Source organism: Scardinius erythrophthalmus, assembly GCF_964197995.2.
Source record: "Scardinius erythrophthalmus genome assembly, chromosome: 6".
NCBI classification, from domain to species: domain Eukaryota; kingdom Metazoa; phylum Chordata; class Actinopteri; order Cypriniformes; family Leuciscidae; genus Scardinius; species Scardinius erythrophthalmus.
The window spans coordinates 9,757,426-9,770,296 of NC_138226.1; the positions used below are offsets into that span (position 1 = coordinate 9,757,426).

Consider the following 12,871-nt stretch of genomic DNA (forward strand, 5'->3'; position numbering starts at 1 on the left):
AATGTTAGTTCTGTAGATCTTGCAGCAACCGGTGTAGATCTTGACCAGCTTCTGCAAGCCATGGCCCCCTTACTCTCCCCTGAGGAAAAAATCTTCATTTCTATTGCTGGACAGGTGTCTCAGAGAGTAAACTACGCTCTACAGGTGTCTAGCACTGAAGGTGGTCTCCAAAGTGAAAACTTCACAGAAGCCATTATCAGTGCTGTGAGAGTGGTTCTGGAGAGTATTTCTAATGAGACTGGAGCTTTACCGCAGGATGTGGTTGACAATATTCTTGGTGCTCTTAATGGTTCACTTCAGCTGACCCTGAACCCCAATATGAACTACAATCAAGCTACCAGCCTCACGCAAGAGACTGTCCAGATGCTAGAGGGAGCTATTCATGCCCTTTTGCCAGAAGAGGCAGCTGAAGTGTTGGTTCCCATCACAAGTGGCATTCTAACCTATTTGAAGACCATCTCCCAACCTGGTGGACCTGACAAATGGAATGAAGTGTAAGTGCAGACAATATATTTCTTCCAAATCATTCTGGCTATCTCTGTCTTTCAATATGTGTGTACTGACACATGGCTATCTGAACCGTGCCGGAGCACGTTTGACCTCCAAAGTCTGGTTCGTTGGACTAGTATGATCCCTCCTTACTTTGCACGGACGTGTAGTGTGATCGCTAACTGTGTGGTAGCACGGAACAGCTACTACTCTTATGTGCAATTCTGTCATCATTACTACAATAAACATCTTCTATTACTACTTGAATAGTACACTTTTTAATTAATTCAAGTATATTTAGGTTTATAACAGGTCTGGTTCTGAACATGAATTATAGAACATGAATAATAAATGCAACAAATCTCTTATGAAAGAGTCATGTGAAACTTGACAATGTTCATTTTCTTTTTCAGAGTTATAAATGTCATGAAAGAACTTCAGGTTTCCTGGCCATCAAACAACACAGCTCAGCCCATCATATCTATGTTGCTAAACCTCACGGAATTTGTTCTGAGCTCAAATGGAGGCAACTTGACAAAGGAGTGGATAATTACCCAACAATTAACAATGGCACTTTCCGGATTATTCCAGGGAAACGTTAGCACTGTAGATCTCACATCAACTGGGAATGATCTTAATCAGCTTTTGGAAGCACTGACACCATTGCTCTCTCCTGAGGACAGAGCCTTCATCTCTGTCACTGGACAAGTATCTCAGACACTAACCTACGCTCTGCAATTGGCTAGCACTGAAGGTGGTCTCCAAAGTGAAAACTTTACAGAAGCCATCATCAGTTCTGTGAGAGTGTTTCTGGAGAGTATTTCTAATGAGACTGGAGCTTTACCTCAGCATGTGGTCGACAGTATTCTTGGTGCAATTCATGGTTCACTTCAGCTGATCCTGAACCCTAACATGGACTACAGTAAAGCTAGCAACCTCACTCAGGAGACTGTCCAGATGGTAGAAGGAGCGATTCATGCCCTTTTGCCAGCAGAGGTGGCTGAGGTGTTGGTTCCCATGAAAAACAGCATTTTAACCTATTTGCAGACCCTATCCCAACCTGGTGGACCTGACAAATGGAATGAAATGTAAGTGTAGACTGTATTACTTCCAAAGTATTGTGTCTATGTCTCTCTTTCATTTTTTTCCCCTAAAATATGTATAGAGCAGTGATTCTCAGCCTTTGTATCTCCAAGGCCCCTCTACTAGCTACACATTGAATGGAGTATAAATGTAGAGGATATATCTTTATAAGGGAGATCTGTTAATATATAGTAGATAACGAAAAACAGACATTTATCTATCCATCCATCTATTCATCTACTGTATATACAGTACTAGCATTCAGAAGTTTTGGGCCAGTAAGATTTTTTCAAATAAATAAATACAGCTATTTTAAATTGTAATATTGTTTCACAATATTAGTGTTTTACTGTATTTTTTTTAATCAACAAATGCAGCCTTGGTGAGCATGAGAGACTTATTTTAAAAACATTAAAACGTCTTACTGACCCTAAACGTTGTGTGTATGTAGTGTATATGCAGTACATGTATTTGTGTATGCATGTGTCATGGAAGTTAATGATCTTTTTCTTTCTCATTTTCAGCATTGTAAATGTGATGAGAGAGCTTCAGAATTCTCTGCCATCAGACAACACATCTCAGCCCATCATATCTTTAATTCTTAAGGTCACAGAGTATGTTCTAAACTCAAATGAAGGCAAGTTTACTGTGGTGTTGTTTGTTGGAATTCATTGGATCATAACTACTGTGGGCATCATTCTTTTTTATTCAATCAAGTTGTCAAAGATATATGTACCATATTATATGTACCATATTATTTTTTCTCAGGTTATACAAACATGTGGGACAACTTAGGAAACTTCAGTCTTGGCAGCCTAAATGAAATAACAGAACAGGTAAATTGCTTTTATTTCTCGAAGGCCCATGATTGAGATCTCCTTCATAACAAACAGATCTTCTGACACATTTATTTCATAAATAAAAACACACAAACATGTCAATTTATACTTGTTTTAAACTTTTAACTTGATTTGTGATTCCACAGCTTGCCACCTTTTTGGGCTCTGTGTCACCATTCATAAATGAGTCTGCCCAGACTGCCACCGAATCTGTAGCCGTTCTAGTCCAGATCCTTTCCAGGAGTGCTGACCAGCTGACCTTTGACAAGTAAGGCTGGCAACTCACTATCTGATTTTCAGTCAAAAGCTTCATTTACATTGTCAAGAGAATCAGAGAGTCCATGTGGCCATATTGCTTATATTCTCTGACAACTTTGACCATATTTGAAATGATCACAGACAGTTGTTGGCCCAGACTCTCATGGTTTTAGCTGTGACTGAGTTTTTTCTCACACTGAAGATCTGATAGCTTTTGTTCACTTCAGATTTGGTCCAATTTTTTTTTTTTTTTTTTTTTGCACAAAGCCACTTATTACATAATGCTGTATTAAGATTAGGGCTGTCAAAAGATTAATCGCAATTAATCGCATCCAAAATAAAAGTTTGTGTTTACATACTGTAATATATGTGTGCGTACTCTGTATAATTATTTTGTATATATAAATACACATACATGCATGTATATATTTAAGAAATATTTGCATACATATACTGTATATATTTATATATAATTTATATTATATATAAATATATTTTTTTATATATAAATTACACATTTTTCTTAAATATATACAAGCATGTGTGTGTAATTATATACAAATTTAATTATACACAGTACACACACATATATTATTTAAACACAAACTTTTATTTTGGATGCGATTAATCGCGATTAATCTTTTGACAGCCCTAATTAAGATACATGTTGATCTTTGATGATTCTTTAATCAAGCGTTTGTGGGTTTTCTACTTTTAAATGATAAAAAAATTATGATAGCAGAGGTAGAAATGTCAGAGGCAGTCGTTTAGTCTGTCACATCTCGATTTCAGCATAAACTATCAGTAGGTCTGGCAATTTTTTACCAAAATTGAGTTGTCTAGAGTCTTCTAATGGGATGTTGATTAAATCAGCTGATGAAATTCTGCCATATTGATCAGTATAGAGAATGCTCTTCAGAATCCCAGAATGTTAAAGTGCCCCTATTATGCTATTTTAAAGGTTCCTAATTCTGTCTCCTACTACAGGTTTACATGCATCAAATGTAAAAAAAACACTTTTATTTTCCCATAATATACATTGCACATCACCACATTTTTCAATGATTGTCAAATGTACAAAGATTCAGTCTCTCTAAATCCATCCTTTTCGTGAGCCTTCTCTGCTCTGATTTGCCAGATGGCCCAGTCTCTTGTGATTGGTCTACAGCGCATGTCGGAAAAGAAACGCCCATAACCATAACTGAATGGTAGGCTTCCTTAAGCTCAGTGATTTTACACACTGTAAAGACAATAACGATGAGTAGATTTTACCAAATAAATTCGAGTGCGAAGAACTAGTCATTCAACCCGATCCTCCATCGCAAGGACATCTTGAGCAGGATGTTTCTCAGTGATACGCTACATTATAAGATGTTGCAACTGTAATTACACACCATCAGCATTAACAAGTGTATGTCCATCAACAAACCGATGTGTATATTTCTAATTTATTCCGGTGCACATGTAGGAACTAACGGTTAAGCGGTTCAGATTCTACCGGTATTCTTTCTTTTGGGAGACAATAACTGTGCACTTTCTACTCAACAACTTTGTTTACTGTAACAGAAAGCTATATTAGACTACATGAAAGGTAATGTTCAAAATAGCACAATAGGGGCACTTTTGTATATTAAAAAGCACACATACATTTACATGTATGGATTGGCAGGAATCGAACCCATAAGCATACATAACCACAGTCTATATTAAAATGTTTCCTTTTTTTTATCGTCTCAGCTTTTGAATGGTAATCCGACTGTGTTTATTGAACAGGTTGGAGGAGATGCTAGCTGCTCTGTTTTCAACATTCAGAGATACTCCTATGTGGGATTTGTTGCCATCTATTGTGTCCACAATTCAAGAAGCCATTGTCAACAGTACTCACAACATGCAGGCACAAACAGGTGAGAAAAGCATGCCTACAGTTGAGTACAGCTGCAAAAGAGTTGCAGGGTAGGTTTCCAGATTCTTCCTGATATGATCTGTATGCATCTATAATGCAAGTGCTTTCTTTTCCACAGAGCTCTTCTATCTCCTCCAGCAGCCATTGTCCAGCCTTTTGACAGATATTTTCCATGTTATGAATACAAGCACTTTTAATGCTCAGTCTTTTGTTGGTGGATTGCCACAGGCCATTGTGTTGACTGCAGAAGCTGCTCTACAGGTTAGAACAACATTTCTATCTACTGATGTGATGGACTGTTAAGACAGAACTTTCAGAAAGTTCTAAAGAATGTAAATAATGCAGGGATTTCAGCATATAATAGAGGGTTGGTGAACTGGCATTCCTGTGTCATGCAACTGAAGCTTGGTGAATAATTATTGACCTTCTCATTCATGACACATACTGCATCAGTAACAACGTAATCTGCATGATACTGTGTTATCAGAGACCTACAATGTGTTTGTTGTGGGTCGAGCTTAGTGACAGTAGAAAGAAAGAATGGCATTATATAAGAATGAAAGTGTAAAATCAAAATGGAGAGTTGTATCTATGATTAGTTGTTACACAGTGGTTCCCCTTAAGGTGGCTTCCCACTAGCCTATTCAAATGACTTGATTTTGGCTAAGACAACATTTTTTTTAAGCACTCTTATTAGGTGCGTGATTGGAAGTGAGAGAAATGGCTCCCTATTATGCCATTTGAAGAATAACTGAAAACAGAAAAGAGGATTTGAAAGGTTGGCTTTGAGAGCTAACCGGTTAAAATCTCTTTTTATTAGTAGGAACATGATATCACAGTAATGTGCTATGTTTTTGATCAGGCGTTAAGGAGATAAGATCTTGCATAACCTTGGCATTATTTGTTAATTGTGCCTTTAGCTGTTTGGAAACACACAACAAGCAAATTAAGTAATTTTTTTAGAAATGAATATAGCAATATTGGCCCAAAAGGCCCAATCAGTGTGCCAAGAAGTATATTAATCACAGATAAACAGTTAGCCTACATTAGCTAGCATGCGTTAGATGCTGCTTTTCATCCCTAGAGTGAATTTGGTTTCCTTGGACAAAAGATGCTCAAATCCTGGCAGGAGTCGTATATCTTTACATCTGCTTCTACTTTTGTGTTTTATATTGTATATAATTGTATATTGCTCTACTTCCTGCCACTCATTCAGTGAATGCTTTGTCTATGAGAGTATCAATGATCACATCACTTGAATTCACAAGGCATAAAACAAGACCCCCCCCTCCCCTTCCCTTGGGCCCAATGTATGAACCATGGTCAACTTTTTGCCATCCTGACAAGCTGAGAAATGTTTTTATGTATTTATTTATTTGGCTGGTATATTGTTTTATTTTGTTTCAAATGTGACATGTCCTTGAAGAATAAAATAGAAGAAAAGAATATAAATTATATATAATTTGTTTTACATTTATTTGTGTATACTGTAGTTATTCTTGGTTTTATAAGCTGTCTTTATGAACTTTGCCAATAAATAATAAAAATTCTTAAATCCTATATATTATCATCCTATATCTCTTGCAATCTCTGCCTTCTCTGATAATTATTTTATTTTCATTGCTCACCCCTCAGGCTGGTTTGGGGGGTCAGAGCCTGAACTGCAGCTACGTGGAGCAGATATGGCAGGATGTCCAAGTTGTGACTGGAATAAGTGAAGACCATGTCACTTTGTGGTGTAACATCAGCCTACTGCCAGTCATAGCAGCCTTCAATAAACCAGGAGATGCAACTCCAGCTTTCAATATGACGGTGAGACAAGTTACAGTTTTATGAACAATTTACAGTTTTTCTGTTAGTAGTTTGTGGTAATAGCAGTTTTTTTTTGCTCTCAAATACAACTGTCATATGTCACCACTAGATGGTGGTGTGCACTAAAGACTGATTTAGACTTTGTCCCTTTATGTTTCTAAACAGGGAATGGAGATGAACCCTCTTTGGATAAACGTCACTGCAGAAATGATGGCCGGTTCACTGGAGACTTTCTACTGGGCGATCCTGAACAATACCTTTGCAAGCATTCACCTAACAGAAGTCCTGTTCTATAACACATCAATGATATCCAACCTCTCAGTATCAGAATTAACAAACCTGGCTAACTGGAATGCCCAGCTCTCTCAGATGCCGCTGTACCAAAGGTATTAATGTGCTGGAGTTATTTTTACAGGAACATAATTCTCACAGTGAAACATGACCTGAGTCATATTAAATGACAGAAAACAAATGGCAGTCTTATAACAGAGAAAGATCTTTTACAAAGATACACACTCTGTGCTTCAATGTGTATTGAGCTTTTCACCTTTATTTTTCAAACTGTATAGCTTGAATAAATTGGCGACAACAAAAGAATGCAGCAATTCCACATGCACTCATACGCCCATTATACCTCAACATTATCATGAGCAAGATTAAATTACCGAAATACCTCCTCAAATTTGCAATGAGATTTGCAGTTATTACCCATAAGGACCAGGGGTTGAAATCATGCAAACCAACTAAGTAAGAGTAATTAAATTTGCATTGAGGTTGATTTATTCAGTTTGACTACTTTGCTTCCAAACAGGTTTGAGCAGATAGAGATAACAGAATAATAGAAATTACTTTATCTCCCTGCTCTTAACTTGATTCTGCTTTATGTGCTCATCCCTGTAATGAACTGACTACTGATAGGAATCAAACTATGCATTTGTGCATATCTGGGCAAATCAGTCACGGAAGACTGGAGGAACATTTATGCACCAGCTGTAGATCATTGAACATGATGGAAATTGTCTAAGTCTATTATAACTATACAGTTCTATAAATATAATGTGAGTGCCCACTGAAATGGAGAGCAAAAATCAAGATGAATTTTGCAGCAATTAGATATAAAATGTCTACAAATGTCTTTTTAAACTGGATTACTTATGTTTGTATGGCTCATTCATAAAGATCAATTTAAATATCTTTGACTGAATTAGTTCATAATCTCTCGTATATATGCATAACAGTACATTATCTGATCTAGCTAGTGAATGGATCCTTAAAGAGACTTTTTTATTTGTATATATATATATATATATATACATATATATATATATATATTTTTTTTTTGTGAATGAGAATGTGCAATACTAATTTCTCTCTCATCAGCCTCTCCACAGTACAAATGGCTCTTGAGCAAATTAAGACAGAAGCTCCCTGGATGGTGCCATACATCGATGCAATTGGAAAAACCATTGAGGTCATCCTACAGAATGGCAATCTCCTACAGAACTCAACTGCAACCCCTCTGATCGTCATGCAGGCTTTGGAGATCACACTAACCGGAATGAATTTCACAGAGGAAACCATTAATTATATCCTGAGTGGAGACATATTTATGAACCCCAATGGAAGCATGGTTGACAATATAATAAAAGAGGTGATCCAGCAAATCATTGGTACAGGATTGCTGGGAGAGTGGCCTATGCTTTATGGAGTAATGCAGCAGGTACTGTACTTCGAAGATACAAGTGGCACCCTATGGAAATCTGTTGAGTTTTTCAACTGGCTGTACACTACTGAAGATACTGGACTAAATTTTGCCTTGGAGATCCTGCGCAAGTTGTACGAGATATTAAGGGATACTCTTACCAAGATGCCAACTCCTCTGTCTTGCTTGTCAGACACTTTTATTGACCTTGCAGGGAATGCTTTGTACCTGCTGAAACAGATCAAACTAACCAGTGACCTCTTCGCCCCTGTGGAACAATATCTAAGCCCACTTCAAATGCAAATTGCTCATGGACAGAACCCACAAGGTCTTTTGTCCCATACAAGAAACAACAGAAGTGTTGCACGTAAAGTACAGAGGGAGCCGGTGGATGACTTCCTTGACCTTCTTGACATTGACTACCAAGCCTTGCTTGCAACTCTCTCCATTCCACCCACCTCGACTGAAATTTTTGAGACCATCCATGTTTTCTTTGCAAATCCAGACTTGGGTGTCATCCTGAAGGGCCTTTCGAGGGAAATGGCTGGAAACACAAATCAGGAGGAAGCCATTGACACAGCTCTGAACGTGCTGTCTTACTTGACACTCCCTAGTAATGGACAATGGTTCCTAGAGATGTTCATGGACATCGCTAGTGAAGGAGGGAGTTTGCACGACCTAAATAAAATAGAGAATCTGGCAGAAAGCCTCGGAAGAATGATTGACGTGGCCATGGCGCTATCTGACCAGCCATCTCTGAACATCGCACAAAGAATCGAGCACATGGCCCAACAACTTCAAGCTTCGGTGTCGAACATTGTCTCACAAGAAGGAAATGGCACTGACACTGCAATCCAGTTCCTCACGACGCTCAACAGCATCCTTAGTGAGAACTTTGAGGAAATCAAGGACATCAGCCCTGAGGTCACTGGCATTCTCCAAAACATAATTGGCTCATTTTACAGTACAGGGTCACAGATGAGCATGGCATCCTATTTGACAGCAATGGATCAAACTGCTGAAACCTTCACCTCACTCCTCTCTGGAGAGGTAGCAGGGTATTTCAACATATCTGGAGAAATGCTGCAAGCCTTTGCATTGCTTGAGGCATATCCTGGAGACATAGAAAAAGTCATGATGTCCACCAGCATGATTTCTAACTCCCTAAACCACGTCCTTGCTCTCTCAAATATCACAACTCTTCCAAATGGACAATCCATTCAAGAGGTCACCCATCCCCTCATTCTTAGCAGTGCCATGGCCACCCACATCCTTTTCAACCTCTCCATGTCAAATTACAGCCTGAGCAGTGATGCTGAGAGGGAGATGCTTTTGACCCAGACATTCGATCCAATGGTTGTCATTCTCCCCAATGAAACACACATGTACCTCTTCGCTATCAAATCGGCTCTTTTCACTGCCCTCTCAAGAGTATCCAGCACTGCAGATATCACATCCCACTTCCCAGAAATCTCTCAGTTGGTTACACAGTCTCTCCTTAACTCTCTAAACATTACTTATGATCCGACATCCACGCATATGACTCCAGATGGCCTTGTTTACATCTTGATGACAGTGTCTAATCAAGTGTCCATGAGTCTCTATGAGGGCCTTAAGTTATCCGGTTCCCCTATCCAAATCTTACAAGTTGTGGACTCTTTAAGTGGAGTTGCATCTTCCATATACTCAATAATGCCTGTTGAGGGACGGCTGTACATCAATATCACACTCAAACTCATGGAGACAATGTATTTTGTTCTTAATGACACCAGCACCTTTGGGGACATCAATGGGGCTGTATCTCAAGTAGTCAGTTCTTTCAACAACCTTCTGGCCATGGTGCCCAACATGAACACAGACTCTTTCAGCAGCATTATAGGAGACCTGGAGCACACCCTGAAGACAATCTTAATGATCATCCAAGCAGACCGAAGCCCTCTCACCCAAACAGCTGATATTACCCAGCAGCTGCTGCACACCATCCAAAATCTCATCTCGCTGGGCAATAGTAGCAGTGTGGAGTCTGAACTCGCCAAAATAATGCTGGGGGCTTCTAGCATGAATATTGGCCATCTGCTGGGGATGAATGACACTAACTGGACCGACAAGTGAGTTTCTTTGAGGTTCTGCTCTGAAGGCTGGTTCCTGGTTATGAGCTCATAACAAGGCCCAGTTTTTCATTTATTTTTCTTGTTCATTGCATGGCTATTACTTTGCTCTCATGTTTTCATCCACCATGGCATTTACCCTGCATAATTTCTTACTTCTTCAGAGAAGTATAGTTTATGACTCTGAAAAGAACACATTCTTGAGGTCATGAAAATAAATGATCATAATCCATAGTGTAGTGCATTATGATTTAGTTAACCCAGCAAAAATATAAACTTTTTGTTAGTTAATTAAACTTTTCTATGTTTACATAGGCTGCCTGTGCTGCTGACAAACCTTGCTAATAGCCTTCCAGATGACCTACAGTATTCTCCACTTATTAAGTCCATCACGAGAAGTCTGGCCAACGAATCCCGAGGTACATAAATCATCTCACAACATCTACTGACCTCTAACACTGTTCATTCAGGGGTTATTTCGACAAATTTATGTGCTGACTAGATATCCACAGTTGCATATAGCGCGTTTAAGTATTTTGCATTTAGCTGTGTGAATACATAATTATTTTTCTGCATAATTTGCATTTGTTTAGCTCAAGAACAAGATGCATGTGCACAGTAAATGTTGCAGGCTCCATATTCTCCCACTGAATACATTACTCTTAGTAATCCCCATTGACATTAAACAATGTATGTTGCTTTATGTTTATGTCATTGCAAACATGTTTTTGGTTTTCATAGCAATGCAGTAAACAACAGATTTGAAGCCAGCTTTCTGCAATATTCAGCCAGAAGGCATGTGGCCAGACAGAGTATATGAGAAAACCTTTTACAGTGTCTCTGCTCTTTAAAATGGCAAATATTTCTGTTTTCTTCCTCACTTCTCTCTTTTTTATTATCATTTAAAGCAACTGAGCATTGCCTCCCCCCACCCTATAAAACACAAATGGAAAGAAGAAATTTGGAACCTTACATTTCTTGAGAAGAAAAACTGCATTATTTAGACATTTAGATTATTTAGATATTAAAGCTTGTTTTCTAGAATATATCCATCTACCCAATTGGCAAATAGTTTTTGTTTTAGGCATATATCTAACAAAATTTAGAGACATTTTTGCTTTAAACAAGAAAATAATTTAACATTGCCTTGGGGTAAGAAAAATAAACCTAATAGATATATATGCTCTGAAAACAAGTCCTAAGTATTAATTTCACTTCTGCAGATGTTTAGATATGTCTTGTTTTCTGGTAAAAAATAAGTAGATCAGTAGACAGTGCAAGTAAATCAATTTCTTTGGATGAAGTATCCTTTTAAAAGTTAACTTTAAAATATATCACCATGCTGTTCTTCAGAGTGCACATTTCTTTGTGTGCAGCACTCCCTCATTTTCATTGATAAGTCGCTCTTTAAGCCTCCCAGTTTGCGGTATATTTTCTTTAATAAAGCTGATGTCTTGAGCATTTAATTTCCCTCATAAGTGTCTGATCTTATATATTGCTTGAGGTGTTATACACCTAAGAGCTGTCAGATCTAAATCAGCACACGGCACCATAAAGCTTTTCAATGTCTCTTTTCTAAGGGAGGTTTCTTTGCTAGATCATTTGCTGCTTGCTGCACTGTAAGGTTGGCCTGAAAGCGGAGTTAGGTGCAAGTAATGATGCCTGTAGGGAATTTAAGTTACTTTAGCTCTGCAAAAGCTTGATCTTTGTTTTCTCTCTTCCATTTCTCTCGTCTCTCTGCAGAAAATCTGCATCTTCTACTGCAAGTGCTAAACACTGCCTTTGAATTTGGCTCAGCCAACTGGGCAAATGAGAGTTCAGGCCTGATACTGGACAACCTGTTAACTCAGGTAAGATTCTTGATGGTTTACATAGAAAAAAATTACGTTTATTAGAAGAATAAATCAACATTTTGTCATTAGTTACTCATTATTATGCACATGCCATACAAAATGACAAAAGGAGACATTTTTAGTCCATTTAACTCATATGCTATGTTTCAAGTATTCTGAAGACATACATATAGTTTTATGTCAGTATACAGTAGCACAAGAGTGGATTTCTGTGTAGTATTGGTTTACCCGTAACTTTCTTTCTTGATAATGTAGGTATGTGCTCTGGAAAACATGTCCTCTGTGCAGCTGATCAGCCAGGTTCTGCCACTAGGCCCTAGACTGCTATGTGACACCGTTGTTCCCACAATCCAGGCCTTCCATGTGCTCTCAACCAGCCTGGTGAACCAAACCAGCAACATCTATGATCTGATTTTCCAGACATTTGTTGGAGACCCTAGCACTTACAGCACTGACGTGGACTGGTACTGCATTCTATAATGACCTTCAACCTTGTTGCCGTAGCTTGTATTATGCATGTTACCAGTGTTGTGGAATAACTTAGCTAGTAGCTACACTGCTAACATTTTTATTAGAGTGAAATCAGCTAATTCCTTTTCAATACAATGAAGCATTTCCAGTATCAAGCTACTTTTTCAACAGTTTGCACTATATTTGTTATTAGTGTCACATTTTTCTACCATGCTTTATAACCTTAAAGCTTAGCAAACTGGGGTAGCGATTAAACTCACTCGCCTCAAATGTCCACTTTTTCATATGAAGCATTGGCAAGCCTGATATATTTTGAGAATACATTTTTTGTTCAGACCCCAAATTCCAATGAA

General features: G+C 38.2%; 1 protein-coding gene across 1 annotated transcript in view; it reads left to right on the top strand.

The window, feature by feature from the left end:
• Positions 1-8,869: 8,869 nt before the first annotated feature.
• The window catches only part of abca12 (ATP-binding cassette, sub-family A (ABC1), member 12), a gene marked incomplete at its 5' end in the record, with an annotated part of 44,961 nt that continues 40,959 nt past the window's right edge, over positions 8,870-12,871 (top strand). Inside the window, 4 exons of the mRNA XM_081368102.1 lie at positions 8,870-10,194; positions 10,510-10,613; positions 11,938-12,044; positions 12,303-12,511. Of these exons, the coding sequence (XP_081224228.1) occupies positions 8,870-10,194; positions 10,510-10,613; positions 11,938-12,044; positions 12,303-12,511 (1,745 nt within the window). The remainder of the gene's footprint in view (positions 10,195-10,509; positions 10,614-11,937; positions 12,045-12,302; positions 12,512-12,871) is intronic.